At 44.4% G+C, this 25,101-nt stretch overlaps 1 protein-coding gene across 10 annotated transcripts in view; it reads left to right on the plus strand.

Moving 5' to 3' along the window:
• CD44 (CD44 molecule (Indian blood group)) overlaps positions 1–10,352 on the plus strand; it is an 84,999-nt gene extending 74,647 nt beyond the window's left edge. For all 10 annotated transcript variants that reach the window (XM_032488449.1, XM_032488447.1, XM_032488450.1 and 7 more), the window contains 2 exons: positions 796–874; positions 7,133–10,352. In XM_032488449.1, coding sequence (XP_032344340.1) covers positions 796–874; positions 7,133–7,337 — 284 coding nt within the window. In that variant the 3' untranslated portion in view covers positions 7,338–10,352. The remainder of the gene's footprint in view (positions 1–795; positions 875–7,132) is intronic.
• The last annotated feature ends 14,749 nt before the right edge of the window (positions 10,353–25,101 follow it).

Here is a 25,101-nt window from a genome sequence, read left to right on the forward strand (position 1 = left end):
ATGTACGTCCTTGCTGTCACTTTTCAATGCAATTTCCATACAAACCCATAATTATACCATATACTACATTCCCAACTGATCAGCCACAGCTTTCCAGTGTCATTGCATACACTCCTCCTGTATCTTAGTACGCAATACAATGGATGTTCCCTCATTAATTTAACCAGTCCTTTACTGTTGAATAGTAGGTTGTTTCCAACTTTCACTATTATAAATAGCACAGAAATAAATATCTGTATAGCTAATTCTGAGGTCCTGTAAATTCCTGGATCAGAAGCATGGACATTTTGAAGATGCTTGACAAGTTTTGCCAAAGAACCCCCCCTAACAGTGAATGCACACAAGTTCAGCCCTCCACGGGAATGTCTTTTTTCCCACCCCCTAGTATATGGCCTCTGCTTTCATTCCTTAGTAAAATGTAAGCTGAATGCTCTCATACAGGAGAAGAATGTTCCTTTTAAGGAATACCCCTTTAACCTACTTAACAATGCCCCAAAGGCATCTACAGGTTTCCACAGGTTAATCTGCACTTTTTTGGAAACGTGTTTCTCCCGGAGGGTCTTGGAAATCTTGACTGATGATAAGAGATGAAAACAAGAGACCTGTTGGACAAAGACCTATATAGCAAAATTATTCCTCCAGTATTACCTGATTATTGGCTGGACCTTTGGTTAGACCCATGTGCAGAGCTGACTGTAATTCTTGTTTGGACCAGGTCCATTTATAAAGTGCATTTTTGTTTTCACAAAGTGTGTTCCCCAAGCTCACGCGTGCCTTTTGCTTCACTCACACCAGAGTGGCTGATCATCTTGGCATCCCTCCTGGCCCTGGCTTTGATCCTCGCGGTGTGCATCGCGGTCAACAGTCGGAGAAGGTAAGGGGACGGTCCTCAGGGCCTTCAGCTTTGAAAGGGCATCGTTTAAACTTAGGCTTGTGTTGTCAGTTTATGAAGAACAAATAAACCAATTAAATGGAGGCTATTAAAGAACCTTATTTAAAAAAAAAAAAACCACTTTGTATAACTACTAAATGTAAAGTAGGTAAGCTACAAAGATATATAACACAGGGAATATAGCCAATATTTTGCATTGATTTTATGTGGTGTATACTCTATAAAACTATTGAATTACTATGTTGTACACCTGAGACTAATAGAATATTGTAAGTCAACTACACTTCAATTTAAAAAAAAATTGAGGCGTTATGTCCTTGCTGCTCAGAGTGTAGCCCCCGGAACCAGCAGCCTCTGCACCATAGGAGCTTGTGAGAAATGCAGAATGCCAGGCTCAGGCCCTACCCCAGACCGCCCGTATCAGAGTCTGTGTTTTGATAAGACCCCAGGCCCCTTTGATAAGGATTCATGCGGGCAGTACAGTTCAGGAAGCCCTGTTCTGGATGCTTGTTAGAGAAACGAGGCTGTGAGTATTTGAACATCTGTTTTTAAATAATGGTTGAATCTTTTGTGCTTCTTAATTTGGGGGGAGGCCGGGTGAAACCCATGGGGACTTTATCTGATGAAAGTTGTGAAATATCTCACCAGGAAGGCATGAAAGAATATATTCATTCATTGAGTCATTAAGCAAATATTTATTAAGTGTAGTCATAGCTCACGGAAACGCTGTTACGGAGATTCAGAAATTGGCCCTTTCGCCTGTCTGAAGCCCATAGAAACTTCTAGAACCCTTCCCTAAAGCAGGCATTGGGTTTGTGTGTTTGTTTGTTGTTCGTATTTTGTAATGACACTGTTTTCTATTTTCTGGAAGCTGCCATTGAAAAGATTCAGGTTATGGCCTAGGAAGAGTTCCCTGAGAGTGAGGTCTATGAAACAATGAAGAATTTTCCTTAGGAAAGTCTGAACAAAGACAGTCAACTCCCTAGAACTGGCATGTCGGCTGTTTTCATTTTGTTAAGGCCCCCTGTCTCCCTACCTGGACCAAAGCCTATCATTTTGGAATTTATACAATGTGTACACCTGATTGAGCTATGACCCTGCTCAGAAATTCCGCCACCTAAAGTGAAGTAAAAGAGTAATTCTAGCATCAGAGGAAATGAACTTACTCCAGAACCTAAGAGTAAATTCCCTATTTGAGATGCTTTAAAGATGCATGATTTTTCTCCAAGCGAATGGAGAGGAACTTTAAACCTTTCATAAACATCCCTTGAGGTTTTTTTTCTTATAAGGTAAAAAAATCGTATTTCCACACGGGACCATCCTTTATCGTATCAATAAATCATCTAACAGGCCACAGAATGCCCCTTTATTTGGGAAAAGACTTGGAGAAAATTCTGGAATCTTTCCTGTTGGCTTTTGGAAAGCAGGAAACAGCTAATTCCATTGCCGTGTGCAGCTGGTGCTTATCTGAGGAAAGCAAATAATGCCACCTGACGCTGGTACAAGTTAATGAAAGGGCTTTGAAAGTCAAACAGCTATATTGCTCTCTGAACCTTTGAGGGCAGAATAAAAAAAAAAATTAGTCACGATAGCCGATTGCATAAGGAAGGAAAACTAGGAAAAGAAATCTGAAAGACCTCCTAGAAAAGCGCCCATGACTAAATGGAAAGAGATTTTTTTTTTTTTAGTTGAATTGAAATAATGCAACTTGAGGGAGCCTTTACAAAGAGCCTTTATATTTTCCCTCGGCCTCCATGTTTCCCCTTTGATTACTCTCACTCAATTAAATATGAATTTCCTATTGTTGGAACTCAGTCCTTGTGTTCCGGGCCCTAGAATACACCACTCCTGCTCACGGATATAGTCCGTAAGCTTCGCACTTGTCACCAGAGAAACGGTGGCCCCAGATGCTGTCAGTGCGGAGGAGACCTCAGGGAAGCATCGCAGCTGTCCCCAGAGCAGCTGGAGGCCCTACAGCGTGGCTCCTTAGCTCCCGCGTCGCTTCCCATCATATCTGCAGCAAAAAACGGGCCCCCTTGCTGCCCTCCCCCTCCTCCCAAGACCAGCGGTCACCCTAGCAACAGGCAAACAGGGACGCGCGGGATCCAGCACAGCGAGTATCTCACTGGGAAAGTAGCTGCTGAGATGCCGTAAATTACCAGGTCCTGATTTGATCATCGAAAACAGATTTGCCACGCAGTTAAAGGGTGGTTAACGGCTGCACCGGCCCCTGAATGTGCACTGTGTTTCTAAAGCTGCTGGCCCAGCTCTAATCCTCTTAAAAGGCTGGCGCCTTTCTGCTTGGAGTGTTGCCTTTTAGAGGGATACAGAATGCTATTTTCCTCAAAGAAAGTTTGGTTGGAGATAAGAGGCCTACAACAGGCACTCATTTATCCAGCCAGCGTCTTTGGCGTGGCGGCTCTGGCCGTCAGCGCTGCAGAGGGGGATGAGGAGGCTAAAACGGAAAGGGTTCTTCCTTCCCTACGAGAATCTTGAGGTTTTGTGGCAGGATTGGCCTGCTGAATTTGAGTTAGCTAAGTGCATTGAGAACATACATTGGGCCGGCCACTGTCACATGAATTACAGATAACGGCTGAAAGTGGAAAAGCATTCATTGCTGAAGCTGAGGTTTGAGAGTTGACTGTGAACTTCCATGACCAAGTGACCTGTGAGTCACATCATCTTAAAGATGCAGATTTAGGGGTCCTGCTATTTCCTTAGCTTTTCCATCCCTGTCATAACCCACATCATCTTTCCTTGCTGTTCCTCCTATAACCAGAGTCGGTGAATTGCACCTTTCCAGTGGAAAGCATAGCTTTATTCACTGTCTTTAAGAGCCAACAATTGTCTTAGGAGTCAGTTGAGTTGGTAGATATTGAATGAGGCCCAAGAGAAGAAGTTAGGTGCTTTTCCCTTAAAGAATTTATCTGATTTATATGAAGAAGAGAAGAAAAGTCAGGACCTGGCCAGAGAAGGCTTCACAAAACAGGAGTGATTAAGGAAATATTTCTGCACTGATTGTACAGAAAATGCAATTTGCTGGCATTCACTCTCATAGGAATAACTGTCTTTTCTGTTCACTCAAGAGGACAGCCATCCACCCTGTGCTTGGTATGTCTCCTCCATAAAGCTCCACGATTTAGAAATGCCTTCCTTCTTTTAAGCTGCAGCCTAGCTCACTGTATTCTGAGCTCACCCAACCTGCTTCTGCCCTCTACAATGGAGCTGTCCCGTAGAACTTTGTGTTGACGGAAATGTTCCACTCTGCCCTAATATACAACCACTAACTAACTTGTGGCTTCTGAGCACTCATACTGTGGCTAGTTTACCTTAAAAAGGTGAATTTTAAATTTTATTTCATTTTAATTAGATTGAATTTAAATGGCCACATGTAGCTGGTAGCTATTGGATTGAATGGTACAGCTCTGACAGGATGCAAAATAAATCTCTAAATACCTGTAAGGATTGTCTGGTAGAAGAGACATAAGATCAGCTGTTAAGTTACCCCACTAAGGCTTTAAGATAAAAGCCCTAAAGGTATGTTACCTGGGTCCTAAGCCCTGCCCAGCCTGCCCACCCTCTCCTGGCCAGACAACAGTCTGGCATCTTCCACATCATGTGGTCACTGCATCTTCAGCTAATGCCTGAGATTGACGTGGAAGGGAGATAACAGGCAAGATGCAGCTCAGTAGAGTCTTTGGAGTCAGAACGTCTAAGTCGCAGATACTATGTCGTTATTGCTGTCACCAGCAGTGTCTCTTCGGATGACATGCTTGACCTCTTGGACTCAGAGAAGAGGTGGGGACCCTCTGACGAACTTGGCTCTCAGGTTCCTTCTAAAATTCCTGTGACTAATAAGAATGAAGAAATTAGAACTTGTTTTTTTTTTTTAAGTACTTATTAAATGCCCAGAGCATCAAATATTGAGCTGAGTTATTTATGAGAATCACCCTTCCCTCCTAAAAGAACTCAGACAGAAAACAGACACACACCTAAATCCAAAGAGAAACTGGGGCAGGACAAAACCCAAGCGCACACTGCAAAGCCCTGCAGGTCAAATGTTACCCACTTTCAAAATCAGCTTCGTTTGGGGAAATACCATGAATCCCCCCCCGACTCACCTCCACGCACACACATTTTTTATGATTATAAATCACTTTCCTGCAATAGTTCATCCAACTTCTCAAGCACCCACGAGGTAGGCAAATGGGAATGACTTTAATAAGACACCTTTGCTCCAAAGAACACCTGGGATACCCACTGAGAATTTTAAAAACCACAAGCAGCCTTCCACCTTTGGCTTTTTACATCATCTTCATAGTAAATATAACAAGGTGGGTGGAGGTAGCCAGATGAAACAAGCCAAATCCATTTCACACGGCTCTGGTTGTACTAACAATGATAGTGAGGGTTTCCTGAACTTTTACTGAGTTCCGGATACTATTCTAAGTGTTTATCCAAGGCCCTGGTTTCCTCACCCCACATGGTTCATAACAGCAACAAATAAAATTGCAGCACACCCATGTATCCAGTGCCAGGCTCTGTTTCAGGGGATTTTCACAATCCTGTGAGACTGGTACTCTTAACAGCCTGGTGTCACAGATCAGAAAGCTGAGGCTCAGAGAAGTTAAGTGAGTTGCCCCAGGTGACACAGTGGCAAGGTCCCCACACCAGGCCGTCCAAGCTCTCGCTCCTGTCTACGTGTACTGAACCCATATTCCCAGCCCCACAGACCAGCCCAGGTCAAGCATCCCAGCCCTCCACCCCTCACCACGCATCATGCCAGGGGAGACAGGATCTACCTCCTGTTCAGGAGGTATAATTTCTGCTTCCTCAAACAAGTGATTAAAGTTTATGGCCTTGGCAGTCCTGGAGGGAATGGCCCATGATCATGAATAATAGAAGCTTTGTCTGTACGACTCCAAATATCCAGTGGCAAAGGGAACAGTTCTGCCTTCATCCTCTTTCCACATCTCCAGATGGCTAGCAGCATGCATAGAGCTGGGCAGAGCCCAGGCTTTTGGCCATAAAAGCCTAGATTTGAATATTGACTCTGTCTGTCTTACTAGCTTTGTGACCTCTGGCTAGTTACTAAACCTCCCTGGGCCTCAGTCTCCACTGCTGTATAATGGGAATAATAGCTGCTTTATGAGATTATTGTGAGGATTACATGAAATTACATGTAAAGTGCCTGGCATGCAGGAGGTGTCCCATAAATACTATCCTGTTTCCCCTCATCCCCACCCCACTTCTGGTTGTGAAGTTCTGCAACTTTGCTTTCGTTTAAGCAACATCTGACTTACTAGACATGTGGCAGTGATCGTGTTACAGGAAAGAGGAAGGGTTACATCAGGCTGGGCAGGGTAAGGCAGTGCTGTGACCCAGGGACAAGATCAAGGTCATGCTCTTCCGTGGAAGACCTGCTTTTGAATCTTAAGTAACGTTACTGAGAATTCTTAAAGTAACAGTGAACAACTTGCCTTAGGTAGTCAAACGTCCAGACCCAGGGTTGTACGGCAGTTAACCAATGTTAAGGGAAAAATCAGTATGGAGTTACACTTCCAGAGAACTATTGTTTCATTCTTCCCCGTACTTGCAGGCATAACCCTGACAAGGCCATCGAAGTGTTGACTGGGAGAGGAAGTCATGGGGCTTTCTTGAGTACACAAATCAGAATGATTGATAACCGTCATGTTGATGGCTTATCTGAGTCTGCAGGCACTGCTAGAGAGCTTAAGAGAGACAGACGTTTCCATTGCATCATATGGTAGGAGAGTTAGAACTTGAGAGTCAGACACACCAGGGTTTGAATCTCAGTTCTTTTGTTACTTATGGAGTAACCTGGAGCAAGTTGCAGAATTTTCTGAGCCCCAGGATTCCTTCAGCTGTAATAGGGGGATAATAATAACACTGGCTTCCCAGAGTTGTAATTCTCAAACTCAAGTGCACATCAGAAAGCTCTTGAGTGTTTGCTAAACCGCAGATCCTGGGCCCTCCTCCTTCGAGTTTTCTGATTCAGTGTGCCTGAGATGGGGGCTGAGAAATTACATTGTGACAAGTTTACAGGTGCTGCTTTTGCTGCTGCCTCAGGGGTCTTGCTTTGAGAAGCGCTGATTGTTCAGAGTCGGTAAGATGAAACATACTCAGACCGTCATAAACTGTGGTGATCGTGGCAGTGACAATGACCGTGATAACTGAATCATTGCACCCATTTCTCATCTGATTTTTATAAATGATTAGGTGTGGGCAGAAGAAAAAACTGGTGATTAACAATGGCAACGGAGCTATGGAGGAGAGAAAGTCGAGTGGACTCAACGGAGAAGCTAGCAAGTCTCAGGAGATGGTGCACTTGGTGAACAAGGAGTCGTCAGAGGCCACAGACCAGTTTATGACAGCCGACGAGACGCGGAACCTGCAGAACGTGGACATGAAGATTGGGGTGTAACACCTACTCCATGACCTTTGAAAGAAGCCACCGTCGGAGACCTAACCGTTACAGGGAGCTGGGACACTTCACAGATGCAGTGTGCTACTGATTGTTTCATTGGGGATCTTTTTTTAGCATAAAATTTTCTATTCCTTTTTAGGGGGGGTGGGTGTGTATCGGTGTGTGTGTGTCTGTGTCTGTGTGTGTGTGTGTGTGTGTGTGTGTGTCTGTGTGTTTTTAAAGTTAGGTCCAATTTCTAAAAACAGCATTGCTTTCTGAAATGAGGGCCCTATTAATTATTGGCACAAATTTGACAGTTCCAGTTCCCACCCAGAAGCCTCTCACCTCCTGGGATATGGGCTGACAGCTTCTGGCAAAAGCTACAAACCCATCTTCCTGACCCCAGCCTTCCCTCCACCCCACCTCCCAGGTGACAGCCTTCCTGCTAAGGATGTCCCCCAGGGCTAGGAGGGATGGGTCCCTGGGAGGGAGCTTGAATGGGTCCACACTGCCCTTCCAGCGCCCAACCCCTGGGCATTTCTCTCCCGTGGGGCCGGGAACGGGGGTGTACTGGTTACACATCACCTGCTACAGAACCCCTGGAAATTTTTCAAATGCTTCTGGGAAATACCCAAAGGGTGAAGCTATTTATCTGTAGTAAGCTATTTATCTGTGTTTTTGAAATATTAAACCCTGGAGGTCCTTTGAGGATTATGCCTTTGTTGATACTTTGTCAGAGGCATAAAGGGTTTACGCTGATTCATAATAAACACCTGTACTTCTTCCACCTTCACCGTTTGTGCTGTATTCCTTCAGTTTTTTAATCAGCCAGGTCTGGGTCCCACCAGCTCATCAGGAAGATGTGAGGAGGTTCTCCTTGAAGGTCTTCACCTCTAAGCCGCTAAGCCCCGACTCAGGCGCACTCAACTGAATCTCATAGAAAGGAGACAATGCTGTTTGCTGAGGCTCCGAAGGCTTTCTAGTCCTGACCTAGAACCAGAGTTGTGAGAGGAGGAGCTTCAGGTGCTGTTATGTTTTCATGGCTATTGATTTTTTCCCCTGAAAGACTCTGAAAAGTCACATTACATTTGCACGACCTACCATTTGCGGCGTCCCATGTCCTAGACGCTGCCCCTGTTAGTGATGTCCAAAACCAACATGGAAGTGCCTTCTGACCTTCTGTAATAAAAGGAGAAGCCAGTGGAAATGAAGGAACACAGACAGTAGCCCACTGACTGGCACAGGTTGGAGAAGTGGGGGAGGGAGCATTGTAAATCCTGTTGGAGTATTTTTATGACTCTGTATTTTACCAAGCCAGTGGTCTGTCCCGTATGCAACTGCTACTCAGGGTTAAGTGCCTGGGGAGTCCCTCAAAAGGTTACAGGGCTTCTTTCCCACCACTGGAATCTTATCACCAGACGGGTAGGTTTATGGCCAGTTAAGAGAATAATAAGGCTTTATCCCTTGCTTGGCAAATCCTTTGTGTCTTTATTTATAAATTCAGGAGGCTCCCTTAGTCCTGAACCTTCCAGAGGCTACTTGTAACAGAAGAAATTGAATCTGGAAAATAAGGACTCCTATAAAACGGGACCTCCTTCTTTGGGCCCCCATAAAAAGTAATCTGTTGCTTAAACTGACAAACTTAACTGGCACTGTTTCTCAGACCAACTATGGGGGAGGAGGAGGAGGAAGATAAGAAGGAAAAGGTCCCACATACATCAGGGCAGGCTTACACCAAGAGCTGATTCTGAAGGATATATTTAAAGGAGAGATGCTGGCTTTCTGCCCATTCCCGACCTTTGCTCTCCCTTGTCCACCCTCACAAGCCCCTCCCCATCATGGTCTTTGAAAACCTTTCTCTTCTGTGAACACCACTGGCCAGCTCCATGTTCAGCTGTCTGGTGTCCATTTTATTTTCAAGTTGAATGAAAAGAAAACGGGCACACCAGCCCATGCAGTTATGCGGCCGCTGGTGTCCACGTTGCTCCCTGCTTTCCAAGAGCTCTCCTGGGTCTGCCGCAGACCCAGACACGCTCACGCAGGCTCTTCGCCCCAGCGCAGCCCGCCACTCCAGGGTCAGGTTCAGAAGGGCCATGCCAGGTTCCACACCAGCTTCTCTATGGGGCCGTGGATGGTCATTCAAGTCTCACAGTTAGGGTTGGTTTTCCACCCGCTCTAGACAGTCCCATCACATAGGCTGACATGGGAGGTTATTTCCTGTTTAATTTTGGACTTAAATATGGCCTTTTCTTTTATTATTATTGTAGCCCCTCACTTGGATATACCTCTGTGTTCCCAAGGTAGGACTCGGGGAGGTCTGTACCCCTGCACTATTGCTTGTCCTCATGGAATAGGATATGTTCTCTGCCATTTGAAATAACGGCGAAACTACGGAAGCACAACTTGACTGCACATCACTCCTACCAGTGACTTGCCAGGTGGCCTGAGCTAAGTCACTAAATTGTTTATAAAAGAAAGGGGCCAGCATTTTATTATTTTGCAAAGCTTAAGAGAGCAAAGCTGAGAGCTTAAGGTGTAATTTTTCCTAGAACTGTAAATCTTCTGTGTCTCCTTGTAAATTAGCACTGGGTGAAAAAAAAATGGGGCAAAAGATATCTTCATATCCGTATTTTTCAGAGTCTAGCCTGGCAGAATAGATTTCTCCAGCAGAACCTCTCAAAAAGTTTTCCATTGAAACTGGCACCAAGAATTGATTTCCTAGCCAAAGAATCATTCAATTCTAGTACAGCAGAGAAATGGGAGAAAGGACTCTCCAACTTCTCTAGAAGAGTAAAATGTGCTTAAGGACGATGTTCACTCTTGTGTCATAGTATGCCTTTTTGTAAATCACTTGGGTTAAATTTTCAAAGAATAGTCATTGTTCAGGAATGGATGATGACCATTGTTACTCTGAGTTTCCTCTTCCTCTGATTTTTGTATATTTTTTAATGGACTGGTAATAATGAGGGAAGCATGTATTCTGCCCTGTTGAAAGCTCTTATTGGAACATATTAAAAGGCTAAAGAAAACGGACTCAGGAGTCTTTGACTTAAAGGGGTGGGCGGTGTGGGGAGGCAGACCTGTGATGATCGGGCTGTCCGAGTAATTAAGACGCACAAGGCTAACACTTTATGAGGTGGCTGAAGTTTCACACTCATTTCTGTCTAAAAGGAAAAATTATATGAATTTCTATTACTTGAGAGTCTTCTTTTGGAGAAAGTTTAATTTTCCATAGGAGGTGTGTGGTCCACATGTTTCAGATTAAATAAGATACCATGAAGTGTTCGTTTTTTAAAAGCCAAGAACTACCCCTGACATTCTAGGTAAAGAGAGGATAGTGAACATACTCACCTTCATTCCCTCATGCAAGCCCCTAAAAAGACAAAGAGATATCACAAAAAATGCATAAACCAATAGGGTCAAAGAGAATGGAGAAAGAAACAAGAACAACAAAAATTGGAAGCTAGAAAGTGATGGTTCATTGGTAACTGACTGAAAAATTTGGAAGACCTGAATCCCAAGCCAGCAGTGGGGAAAGCTGAGAAGTAACCAGGTTAGTGTAGCAGAAGCCCCAAAGGCATAGGAACTAGTAGCATTGGCTACCTCTTGATGGGATGGAGAAGGCAGGGCTAAAATCAGGATGGGTTTAAAGTCTATTTAAGATGCAGTCAGACCCCCAGATCTTCTTCCCTACTGTAAGTACATGATTGACTGTTCTTTCCCAAACCCAATGCAAGACTTGAAGTTAATTCTCTGCAGAGGACAAAAGAGAGAGTCTCTGACTGAGGGGCAGCAAAGCATACACAGTTGACATTACAAATGTCACACTGAAAAGTGAAACCATACATAAGGAATGTTGAGGTTCCCTAGACGTTTCCCCGGCTTGGCTCCCAGAATGCTGGCAGCCAAGCATATAGGCTCCAGGCAGAAGCTTGTTCTTCCTGGGGACTCTGATAAGCTTCAGAGCAAACCTAAAAGATACTAACCAGATAGCTCTCCAAGGAAATGGCTCAGCAAGCAATCTACATTGACGATCTCAAGCCCTGCCAGGCACACAGGGCTCTCAGCTTTCTGTGGCTCACTCTTAACACATGATGAGCAGAGACAATTCGTGGAGAATAAAACTTTTAAAAAAATCATTAATAAAAGGGAGGGTATAGCTCAAGTGGTACAGTGCATGCCTAACATGCATAAGGTCTTGGGTTCAATCCCCAGTGCCTCCTCTAAAAATAAGCAGACCTAATTACCCACCCCCACCCCCACCAAAATAAAAAAATAATTAAATAATACAATAATAAATAAATGAAAAAGGAATAAAATATTTTTTAAAACTACCAAAAAGCATTAATAATCTCAGGAAGAAAAGAGGAGAAAAGTGTCTACCCATGAAAGAACACAATACTAGTGTAAAAAGGAACATTCAGCAAACACCTAAAAAAGAAGCTTTTTAAAATTTAAACACAAAAGCACAAATTAAGAAAATAACCTCAGTGGAAAGATTGGAAAATAAACTTGAAGAAATATCCCAGAAAACCGAGCAAAGACAAAGCAATGGAAACAGAGGAGAAAAGATAAGAGAAGTAGATAAAATTCTAGGAAATCTAAGATGCAAAGAATAGGAGTTGCAAACAGAACACAGAGAAAATAAAGAAATCATCCAAGAAATAAATTAAGAATATTACCTAGAACTACGATGGCTTTATCTGGGCTGGCTGGGATGACCAGAGTCTCTTTCTATGTGTCCCCCACCTGCCCTCAAGTGCCCAGTCCAGGCAAGGTGCCAGGTGAGAGGAGACGCCCACAGCCCTTCATGGGGCAGAGGCCCACAGCTGCACTCAGCATAACACCACATACCATTGGCCAAAGCAAGGCACAGGAGCAGCCCAGATTTGAAGGCTGGGAAACAGATTCTGCCTCTTAACGGAAGGAGCCGCAAAGTCATATTGCAAAAAGTGTAGCTACAAGGGGCCCAATGATCAGGGCCGTTAATACAATCAGCCTATGACAGGTGTGTTGAAAGATTCTTGTGTTCAAGGGCACCTCTCATGTTCATGTCTAAGATACAAACACGATTTTGGCCTTGCTGGCAACAATGTTAATTTAGAAAACCATGAACAACTCCATAAATGCCCTTTATTGGGACCCTGTGTAAATACAGTCTGGGAGAGGGCCGGAACAGTAACGAGAGCGTGAGCTCTGCAAAGAGACAAATCTGAGTTTTAATGCTGACTACCACGTGACTGTGCAATCCTGCTCGCACATCTCAAATACTTTGAGTCTGAGTCTTCTCATCCGTAAAAAGGGGACAATAAAACCCTCACAGAGTCGCTAAGAGGATTAAATGAGGTAATAAGTACATGACAATGCCTGGCATATATCAGGTCCTCAAAAATATTGCTACCTATCTGAATATTAATCCATCTCCCACATATGCGCTGGTAAGTACTTTATTCCTCTCTTCACCATCCTCTCCAGTTTTCTGGACTCTAAGCAACTTTCAAATGTGCATTGCTGTTAACTTAGGGTACTTAGAACCAGAATAGATCAGAATCCAAGGCTCTGGTGAGGGAAGCCCTTTGATTTTAACAGAAATGGTTTTTGCTTTTAAAGCAGGGCTGAAGAGTAAGCAGTCCAGAAAGCAAACGAGCTGGATTCCCTGGTGAAATCTTGGCAATTCCAGCTGTGGCTGCAGATTAACCAGACCTGGGGCACCAACCACCCACAGCTTTCATCATGACCTCCAGGAAGCTGTCTCACTCCACCCTGACCCGGGCGGGGCCCGTTCTCTCCTCTCAGGGCCACCTCTTCACCTTGTCCACGTGTCATTGATGGAGGTCTTCTCTGCCATTTCATGAATTTGCCCGTGGTCCTGTCTCTTCCACGAGGTGGTGTCTTGAGGGCAGGATTTGGGTTTTGTGTCTCCAATGCAGGACAGAAGGCCCAGCTCAGTAACAGCCTTAAAAGTTAGTTTACTGAGCACTTACAGATACCTGGGGTTACACACCTTTGAGTCTTCCCTACAACCCATGAAGGGGAATTCTTATTCCATTTTAATAAGTGAGGCAGCGGCGGGGTACCAAGGGGCTAATTATGGTCCCCAGGTACCCAAGTAGAAAGTGGTGGGACCTGGAATGGAGCTCGGCTCCATGCAAAGTCTCTGACTTAATGTACTTTATTGCCCATGGGCAGAAGTTTGGTAAAGAGAATTTGTCAGTTAAGGGAGAGTCTCCAAATGCCACAGACCAGGTCAGCACGCCCTCATTCCTGGTGGGGCCAAAGGAGGCGTTCAGAAACCACAGGGAGGGGCTGGGGATGAGTACGTGAAGATATACTCACCACTTAGGTCACAGGTGAGAGAATTAATTTAGAAAACCATAAATAACCTCATGGATGCTGTGTTTATCGGAAGGGAAAGGAGCAAGCCACATGTAAATGTGATTTTTGCCATGAAGCCCGGGGAAAAGGGTGAGGGGAACAGGCAGTCGGGCGGAGCCATCCTTCTTTCCCAATAACCAGCACCCCAGCCTCCAGCCCCATTCCTTGCCTGTGTGATGTCTGGTCTTCAACTCCAATAGTTTGCCCGTCGCAGCTCGCCATCACCCGCCTCCTCAGTCCCGCCCCCTTGGGCTTCCAGACTGTTTGCTTCATCATGCGATGACTACTATTTTCCAGGAGTCTAGTCCAAACCACTTCTTCCTTCCTAAGTCCTCAAAAAGGAATGGCAAAAACCTCAAGAAAGGAAGCTAAAGTTTAGTTAGAAAATGGTGGTTTTTAAGATAAGGCTGTGAGTTCAAATCCAACCCCAGCCACTTGCTCCCTTTATGACCTTACACAGGTTATTGAATGGCTCTGTGCCTCAGTTTCCTCATCTGTAAAATGGGGATCATAATTGCCACCAGAAAGACTACTGGGGGATTAAATAAGATAATGTGTAAAATACATGGAATATTGTGGATGTCTACAAGTTCCCTCCCTCCCTCCTTCCTGACATCTTCAGTGTTTTTCTTAGGTGAATGCACAGTAGGGGCCAGGGTACAACATGAATCACGATGCAGGGGAAGTCATAGGTATTTCAAGAATTTTTGAGCCCCTCCCAAACCGTTCTAAGGATTGGAGTCCTTAGAACCTCTCACCCTGAGATGCCCAAATAGCCATCAGAAAGGACAGTAGGTCCCCCTCCCATTTTCTAGGGAAGGGTGGAATTACCAAGGCTCATTACTGACAAAATCTTACTACACAGAGGCTCTGCCAGAGCCACACTTGGAGGGGGGGTGTGCTTCTAGATGGGGAGGGAGAGGCGATGGGTTGGAATTCCAGGGGCCAAGCTGCAGAGATCCTGTTCCATGCAGAAGTGGAGAAACGGGTTTCCAGCACCAAAGGCTTAAGGGCAATACAAACTTCAGGCGAGGTTACTGGAGTTCAGGAAGAGTGGGACTTTTATTTTCTTCTCCTCCCAGGATTCTTTGAATCTCATTAAGAAATGAAGAAGGAAATGTCAGGAAAAGCTGTCAGAAGGATAAAAATAGAGAAAGGCAAAGAAGAGCAAGACTTGAACAATTGTTCTGGAAGAAACAGTACTTTATGAAGGACCGTCGGCAAACAGTGGATGAGAAATCAGAACAGGCAAAATCTCGGTAAGGACAGCGTCTCTCCTCTAATCCTCAGTGAGCTCTGCTGGCTGCACTCCCAGGGCAGGTTGGACTGGCCATACTTGGCCTCTCTTCTCTCCTGCCCTCTGAAACCCCTTTCCCTGGGCTCCGGGGCACAGCACCTTTGGAAGCACAAGGTCTAGACTGAGCTGCAGAGTCACTGGCAACCCAGGGCTCTGTCTTAGGGTAGCACCAGGCAGGGGTGTTTCTCAGCAGGCAAAGACTTCCTGACCTCCTATTTAAAATCCATTTGTCCTTTGGCAAAATTGAGAGATTTGTGTAAAAGCTGACGAAGAAAAGCTCTGTGTGTTCGTCTGCAAAGCCAAGGATGAGACCAGTGGGAATTCTCCCATCTAGTTTCAGTCCTTTCAGAAACTGATTATTTTCCCTTTTGAGCCAACCATCTTGGCGGCCTCTTCTGGCCTGTTGATAATGCGCCCCCTAGTGGACACTTCAGACCCCACCCCCACCCCCGCTCCACGTGGAAATGGAATCCTGCTACCTGACTTCAGTCTTCGAATCCTCAAAGTAAAATCAGATAGAAGAGGGTGAAGGTGGGAGTCTGTGCTCTAAAGCTTGTGTGTTGGGGGTGGAGTGGAACCAGGACACCTGGATGGTGAGACAAAGGGTCAGGGTACAACTGATAGTCCACATTTTCTTTTTTATCAACATCTTGTGTTTCAAAAAGGATTCAAACATCATGAGGAGAAGGAAATATTAATTAGCTGCCATTTAATCATAATTCTGAGTACCTCCTATGTGCTGGGCCCTGGGCACTGTGCTGTGTTCTGGGCTACACATCCTTGTCTGGGGGACACCGACAGTTGCAACAGAGCACCTACCATGCCACAGGGATGCACAACAGGGCATCTGTCTGTGATGGCTGCCATTAACTGGGGGTTTACTATCTACCAGACGCTGGTTAAAACAAGTGGTGTGATGGAAGCATCCTACATACTCATCAGCAGAGGATGGATAAAAAAGATGTATACACACACACACACAGGAATATTACTCAACCATAGAAAAGAATGAAATTTTGCCATTTGCAACAACATGGATAGACCTGGAACGTGTTATGCTTAGCGAAGTAACTCAGACAAAGACAAATACTGTATTTTCACTTATAGGTAGTCTCTTAAAAAATAAAATAACTAAATGAATATAACAAAACAGAAATGGACTCACAGATGCTGAGAACAAACTAGTGGTTACCAGAGGGGAGAGGGGTTGGAGAGGGACAAGATAGGAGAAGGGAAATAAGTAGAAACTTCTGGGTATAAAATAAATAAGATACAAAGATATAATGTACAGCACAAGAAATACAGTCAATCTTTTTTTTTTATAGTAACTTTAAATGGAGTATAATCAATGGAAATATCAAATCACTATGTTGTTCACCTGAAACTAATATAACATTGTAAATCATCTATATTTCAATTAAAAACTTAAATAATCAAAAATCTTAATGTGGTGTGTATTAACTCAATTAAGTTATTTAATCTCTCTGGGGTCAGTAGATCACAGGACATCGCTTCTAGAGTTGTCAGAACTAAACAAATTGACATCGTGAAGGTCTTGGAACAGTGTCCGGCACGGAGCACCACATAGATGTGTGCTAAACTCAGAAACTGAAATAAGACTCCGAGCAACCATGCAAGATCAAGTACCTTTTGATCCCCATTTTACAGATGGGGAGACTGAGGCACAGGGAGTGCAGTCACTCAGCTAGTGAATGGCAGAGCCCGGATGCCAAAGTGAGGGGCCTAGAGCCAGGGCCTGCTCCCTTAACCCGTGCACAGACTGCTTCTGCCCCATCTTCTTAACAGGAATGATTTTCATTACAGCTCCTCGAGACAGCTGGCATCAGCACCGATCAGCTGATAAATGAGTTTCAAAACCATCCGGGACTCTAAAACGGTTCATGCCTATTAGTCGGTTCTAATGCAGCACATATGAATCCTCTGTTTGGTGTTTGGGGGAAAGTTTAATCCCATGCTAAATTTTGGCTCTCAGTTTTGGTTTGGAATCATTCTTTTGGCTAAATGAATTTGCTGAAAGAATCTAGGGCTCCTCAAAGCAGGGACTGGCTTCTTTGATGTCTTATATTGTCCATTAAAAGGAACTGAACCTTAAAAATACAAAATTGATGGTCTATTCCATCACTATAGAAAGGTAAATACACAACCAAACGTCTGTTTTCCAGAAAATACTTTATTCCCAGAAGTTTCATGCTAGAAATGTTTTCTGTTGCCAAACGTATCCTCTAAGTTTATTAACAGCTTATACAAATGAGTTAAATTTTAAATAATACCAGTGTGACTGCATGAACTGAGATCCCCTGCAAGCAGAGGAGGTTGCTCCGGGAGAGGTGATTCCCGAATGTCCTCCTCACAGGCAGCAATGAAGAGTGCTGGGAAAAGAAGGATTTACTAGGAGGAGGAATTAAGGGTCATGGGGAGACAGGACCGGGGAGGCCCTTTCAGGGAGCCAGATCCAGATCTATTCAAGAGATTTCCCTTGTCCACAGTATAGGGAGCCGTCTAACATCTGCCCACCAGGATTTCTGAAATTCTATGGCTCAGTGACTTGTACATCTTCCATTTGTCCTCTTTCCAGGAGAGAGTATTTATGGTGACTTAACTGTCCCTTTTTCGCCATTGGAGTATATTAGGGGGCAGGGTGGTGGAGAGATTAGGAGTTGCAGAAAACTTGGATTTTTTTGTCCTTTGATTTCTTGGCCAACAGGAGCCACATTTGAACCCTAGGTAGGAATTTTCATGCAGCAGTCACCCCAGGATCCTGGACTTTGAGCCTGACGCCATGGCTGGATGAGACTTTGATGTGGTCTCCCATAGGGAAGTGGTGAGCACATTTTGCATTTGGAAAGTAGAGTAAAACCGAATGTTAAGTGACAAGAGAGGTGGACTATGGTCATTTGCTAGTGCTGTTTAGCAAATGTGTCTGGATCTCCTCCATTCTGAGAACATGATGGTGCTGCATTGCCTCCTCTCTGGGAGCTGGGTGGGATCATGTGTTAGTTCTGGCCAATGAGTTGGGAGCTGACGTGACATTTAACTGCTCATGTGAGACCCTTCCTAGAGCTCTTTTCCCTTCTGGAAATGCAACAGACCTGTTTAAGAGAGTTGCTGGTTCATCACCGAGGGTTCCTGAGTAACTGCAATGGGCAGGATGACCTCCACGGACCTGTGGCAGAACTATGGTTGATCTAGTCATAAACTTACCTTGCTGAGGCTTGGGTGTTGTTTGTCACTTTGGTGCAACTCATCCTGACTGCTACAATTAAGGATGGCAGAGATAAGACAAACATAAATCACAACCTCTTCTCTCTTTCTTTGCAGTCGTTGATAAGCAAATATGATTCTTTCCTAGTGAGCACAGATAGTGTTTTGGAAACCCCTTCACTCTCAGTGGATCAGAGTTGACACTCAAGATGGCACTCATTGGCTTGTTGACTTAGCAAACGCTTTGGGGAGGAGAGTATGTTCTGACTAGCCGGGCCAGCTGTTACAGACGTACGTTGGCGCTCCAGGTAAACTTTGAGATCTTCTCTTTACCAATCATGGGTTTCATGTCTCCAGGGAGCAGTTAAGTAGGTGAGGCAAGGCCTTATGAGATGACAAGCATGACCAATCCTCTCTGAAAGCCCTAAAGTCACATGCACAATTGGGCTCCCAAATCAGACATGGAGGAGTATTGCCCACCACACAGAGATTCAAACGCCACTGAAAACTGATAATGTGGCGATACACTCTGCTGGGTCGTTAGGGAAGACGGAGCCAGTAGAGTGGGACACATTGAAACGAGAAAGACTTCCAGGCTGGCTGCTTCTTAGGTTTGTGTGTTTCTGAATCTCAGTTTCACCATCTGTAAAATAAGGAGAGTGGGAGCACCTACCTCACAGAGTCGTTGGGAGAACTAGGAGCCTTAAAGTGCACAAGAGCCTGCCGTGTGGCAGGCACGTGCGCAGTGAGCGCTGTGGTAGATGCCGTCGGTCCTCTGCCCAGACCCCCTTCTCGGGTTGGTGCGTCCACCCTTCAGCCGCTGTGTTGAGGACTGACAGCTCCCGGCTGCCCCTCTTCTCCAGAGAATGGCTCTCTGCAGATGGGAGCTGCCTTACCCGGGAGGTTCTGGCCGCCTCCCTAAGTAGCCCACAGCCGATGACTGGCTGATATGGGTGCTCAGAGGCAAGTCCTCAAAGGGGAACAGCTCAAAGTTAGACTTTCCCTGAGGCTATCTTCTTGCTCAGCTCTTCCCCCTCCTTCTCTTGCCACCCTCATGTCCTTATAGCGTTTCCTGAGTAGCACTTCCTCAAAAAAATCACATGCACTTGAATCCTATCTCAGGTTCTGCTTCCAGGGCTGCCACGTAAGACAAGAGCTATGATCAATCATACATGCAGGCTCCTGAGGTTGTGGCCATGCCCCGAAGCGGCTGAAAACTGTAGCGGGACACCATTTTGACATGATTCTAGCATGGCGATGTCTGAACTCCCCACACCAAAAGGCTCCCAGAGGTTTCTCCCAAGTCCTGGTCTTGAAACTATTGAGGGAGGAAGTGAACATCTCTTGTGAAAGAAGACAGGGCAAAGGAGAAAAGGATGATGGGAGAGGAAGCTGCTGGGAACAGACTCAGCCAAGCTTGCTCTGGAAGGTCCTGCTGGGCTGGCCGCATTCCACAGAAACAGCCTTTCTCACGACACTCGTGTCTGCTGGTACGTGTGGCACTGTGAGCTGGGAGTCCCCCAAGGACTTCTCCAGAGAAGATGAGAGTTGCGTCATTTCTGAATACCCTGCTTCCCTTCCCGTTGGAAGGGCCAACTCAGGCTCCCATCCCAGGGAGAGGCCACTTTGGCCAGGCTGAGATTCGCTTCCTGTCCCGGAAGAAATCCAGTGCCTTCCCTCATTGCCAAGAATCAGAGCTTTGGCAAATAACAGAGGAAAGTGTAGAAGGGCACCTGGGAACATCAGATAGTACAAGTTCATGATGTTCGTGACGCTTCTCTAAGAGTAAAGAGACGATCCCAGGCCGGGTCAGGAGAGGTCATAATCCGGCAATAAAGCTCAGACTCTTTGGAAGGCCAGCGGAGCTCTGGGTTATAGGAGGGTGTCCATGTGATGTGGCTGAAGAAAAGGTCAAACTGGGAAAGAGGAAGCGTGACTTCTTCCAGCTTAGTCATTAAAAAGTTTCGGCTGATAATGCTAAGTGTGACAATAGTGATGGTAACTATCGGTCATTGAACACTTACTAGGTGCCAAGAACTGTGCTAACTGCTTTGTGGATTTTCTGTCATCGAAGCCCCTATCGCACAGGCATGATTAGCCCCATTCCACAGATGAGGAAAGTGAGGCTACATACACAGTCCAATGGCCCATAGCTAGGAAAGGTACAGAACAGAGATTGAACCTTGGTTTGCCACTGTATCACCTCTAACGCTCTTTAAATTATGGTACCGACTTCCTCATCTGTAAAAAAAAAAAGCATGGCTGAACATCAGATATGTGCCCTCCGAGATCCCTTCTGACCTTACAGTCTGGAATGTTCTCTGTCCTCCTCACCAGGATGAGAGGAAATTCGGGGATAAGGAGGATGAGTTACTGGAGGAGTGAGACTGTGTTCCAGCTGAACTTTTCACTTAGAGGAAAGCAATCTGGAAATTCCGTGGCCCCTCCGTCTGTGAGCAGTATGTTATCCAGGCCTGGAAAACATCTCAGAAGTGACAGGAGCCGTTGGAGAATTCCAGGAGAGCCAGGTCATGCAACGGAATGAGGGCACCACAGACGACAGCAGAGCAATATTTGTCTTTTTTTCCTAAACTGGAGGTCACTAGATTTTTCCAGACAATATTTGGAAAGCTACAATCTGATCATTCTAAACCAAAGACAAAAATAGGTCTTGGGGTTTTGCGTATTCATTCTGTCCCCATCAAGAGAGATGGGGGAGCACAGTAATGTTTTATTTGTGGTTGCTTTTAAATATTTGAGAGTTAAGAAAAGTATTTATATTGGATAGCTTTATTCTTGTTACACTGCTTTTGGACAAGCAGTGTGGACCCAGCTAACCCTCCTGAATTTAAGCCTGACTCTGTGGCTCAGTTTTTCTTACAATGACATGGGAATTAAAGATGGCCTCTCACTGCCTCAGCAGGAACTTAGAAAATTACCAGGAAGGAAAGTATTATTGCCACGGATTTCATAGTCTATTCTCGCATGGCCCTCGTCACCTATGTGGGCATCACCACTTGGCTTCCTGTTCTGAGAGGTGACAAGTCGGAAGAGCACCTTATGAAAGCTTTCTTGGAAGTGCCTGAATCTTCTGTCACCTGTGGCTCTTTGCAGCGCAGAGTCCTGGCTTCCTGTTTATGTCACTATGCTTTGAAAGGGAGGTGCCCAGAAGGTTCGATACCTTAGGCGGCAGCCACAGAGTTCGTCATTTGCAGAGCATTGCCCTTTATGGTTCTACAATGCTCCATGTGGGAGAAGGGAGTGCAGCTAACGAGGCTACTGGTGGTTCCTGGGGTAGTGGGGAGATTTCTTGTGACTTCCTGGATGCAATGACTGTTTGCATCACAGCAAACGGCCTCCTGCTGTCAGGTGGAGTTGCCGGGCCTAGCACATTATTGTTCAAAGAAGAGACCAAAGACTTAGCAGGCCCTGTCTAGCCACCATCCGAGCTGCGCTCTAAGGCCATACCGTGTGAGCCCAAGAAAAGAAGTCTTCGGCTTTAAATTTAAATTCCCCTCCTAAAAATGCTCTGGTTTTGTCTGCCTCAGTGTTCCTGCTGGAGAGACAGTCTCCACTGAAGAGCCAGCAGTGTGTGGATTACCAGGGGCTCCAACGGTGGTCCACAAGTGGGGCCACCGAAGGAGCCACGGACAGATAGGTAGGCAGTTTGAACAGGAACTTGTCAACCACGTGCACACCCACACACACTGAGAAATATACACACACAAACACACAGACAAACACATAGTTTTTTTGGATTGTATCTAGGAGCATCGTGTGTCAAAGCCTTCCTAAGCTACACACCCAGGAAACACACACACACGATCCTAGCAGCACCATTTGATACAGCAAAACAGCTGGAAGTGGCCATGTCCATTGGCAGGAACGTGAATAACCAAAGTGTGGCACATTTCACACACTACGTTATTACAGAGCAGTGGAAATGAATGAACCACAGCTGCTTGTAACAACATGAATGAACCGGGAAACATAATGTTCAGTAGGAAGAAGACATGTTGGAAAAGACTTCGGTCAGTGTGATACTCTTTTTATAAAGCTCAGAAAAAAGCAAAGCTTGTTTAGTCATGCAGATGCATGAGATAAAAAACTCTTTTTTAAAAGCAGAGGAATGATAAACACAAAATTCCTGGCAGCAGTTTCCTCTGGGGAGTAAAGCAGATGGATGGGATATGGAAGAAGCACAGAGGTCAAGGGAAATTATTGGTGATGCTCTGGTTCTTGCACTGGGTAACAGATTTGTCTGACTTAAATCACGTGGGATTATAACTCAGACATAGGTTACAGACATCCTTTTGTAAGTACGAGATATGTTAAAATCATCAGATTAAAGACTAAAACTCTCTGGAGTCGTGATGACTTACCTAGCTGATAGAATTCAAATTTCAGAGTTCAAAAGTTTAGAAATGATCTTCTTCAAACCCCTAGTTTACATATGCTGAAATGACTTCCAAATTGCAAAGAGACTTGGCCAAATTTGCACCACTCTGTAGTGATTGTGCAAAGATCAGAACTCCTGTCTCCTGGTTCCTAGTCCATGAGTCCTCCTTCCATTGTCACCCCCCAAATAATCATAATAATTTTTCTTCTTCTTCTTTTTCTCTTCTCTTGTTTTTTCTTTCAGTAAGTAAAAGCAACATTTAACTGGCCTTACAATGAAAGTGGGTGGATTAAACACCTCTGTTCCAGAAGAAGGGGTAAGAAATTAGAACACAGGCAGCATTCTTCCTGAGCGAGCAAAGTCAAGTTTCTCTCTAGCTGTGTCCTCTTTTGAAGGAGTAGTTGATAGTGACCAAACTGTACCCATACTAAAGTATTAAGTTCATCTCAACTCTGCTCTGTGGCTTTTTGCTGTCTTAAAACAAAACGGCAGCCCAGAAATTTACTGTTGAGCATATTTTCTGTAAAAAAGACTAATAGCAATTTGAACACGGATGTGATGTACATTTGACTCCAAGGGAGTAAGGAAAAGTGTCTCTTCAAATGAGGTGCCCATTTTTACCAACAATTTAAATACATTGCTGATGATGGTGAAAAGAATTGTGATGAATCCCATCTACATATTTTACTTATTTAAAATCAAATATTTGCCTCCTGTACCCCCCACCAAAAGAATGAAAGAAAACAATTCAACTAACGGAAGCCATTCTATTCAACATGTGGGTGCCTTGGAGTGAGAAAAGAAAACCTGTCACTCTCTTGGTGGGTCTCCCTTCCCGTATGTACACCTTTCACTGCATGAGAATCTCATTATGCTGAGGGTGATCAAGCTTTTGAAGACCATGCATTTTATTCCTACAACATGACTGCTAAACGCTTGTAACTTACCTCCATAACAATGATTTTTCCAATACTAGAGAAGAAACTTGCTGTGTTGGATTTTATTAAAAGACTCTATGTTTGTATACTATCCTTTATGAATGATTTAAGGAACGTTTATGGCCATTAATAGCTCATTAGAGCTATTCATCAACTCTTTTCAGTTTTATTTGTGGGCACCCGGTAAGGCTGTGCTTTCCTGTCCCCTTGAAGTTAGGTAGAGCCACGTGACTTGCTCCAGCCGTTGAAAAATGACCAAAAGCAAGGTATACAACATTTGAAAGGAGACTTTCAGAGTCTGTGAAAGATTTGCCATGTTCCCTTTTTCCTGTCCTTGGGAAATACAGAAGCATAGAAAGGAAGTCTCTCTCAGACTCCCATAGTGAGGCTGGCGTGGAGCAGAGTCCCCCAGTCAAATTGTGATGGACATATCACATGAATGAGAAATCAACCTTGGTTATTTTGAGCTCACCCGTTCTGGCTGATTCATAAGGATAATTTTGATTATACACCATTTTTCCAACACATAACTTTATAGCATAAGATGTGACTCCACCATGTAGTTAGGCTTCCTAGAAAATATTCAGACACCATAGGTTTCAATCCACAAATTTCTCCAAAAGGAACACTGGAGACACTTACTATGTAACCAACATAGTTTAAAATGGGAACTGAAGGAGAGGCAATGACCAAGAGAAATTGGAATCCACATTTATTGATGAGAGATATATACATAAAAGTTAAAACACTTAGTGAAATATTGGATTTACAGATTATTTCCAGTATATAAAGAATATCCAGTTATTTTACACATGAATTGTTACAGTGATCAGTCCACATTGTAAGAAAGCTTAGAAAACTAAAGAAAAACAAAATACTTCAACTACCCAAAATGTGCTTTGCCATCAAGGCATTTCTAGTACCATAAATAAGAAACAATCCCAAAATTAGTTGACATTTTTACCTTTTTTCATTAGTCTTTAAACACTATGTGCTATAGATGCTTTATGTTACATGACTTTAGGCCAATGGGGATTGTGACTATGGGGGAAACAATTATTCTTGTCTTTTATTCTGGACACACAGGAATCTTCAAAGGGAATCTTGCCTAAAGGCTAGCTTTCTTTCAGTAAGGTTTCCATCCAGAATTTGACAGGAGTTTCAAGGAAAAAAAAAAGTGTCTGTCCACATTTACATCCCTTCACTCCAATCACTGGAGAAGCCACTGAAAATTAATGTGCTTTGTGCCCTCAGAGGATCTCTTAAGCTTCACTCCTCTTGTGAAAAGAGAGGGGCATTCAGTGTTCCCGGTGGCACATGGTCATTCTTCTCTGTCCTTACAGACAAAAGAGGAGTTACAGAAACTAGAGACCCCACAATATTCCATTTAGTGATAATTAGACAGAATGTGTGTTTTAGGAGGCAAGTATATAATTGCATTACTTAACCTCATCTTCAATCACTTGAAACACACACACCCTACTTAGGTGGAGGTCCTATCCCCTTCACATAGATGGGATCTGTGCATCATCAGTTTTTGTTTGTTTTTTG

Source organism: Camelus ferus, chromosome 10 (genome assembly GCF_009834535.1).
Source record: "Camelus ferus isolate YT-003-E chromosome 10, BCGSAC_Cfer_1.0, whole genome shotgun sequence".
Taxonomy (NCBI): Eukaryota; Metazoa; Chordata; class Mammalia; order Artiodactyla; family Camelidae; genus Camelus; species Camelus ferus.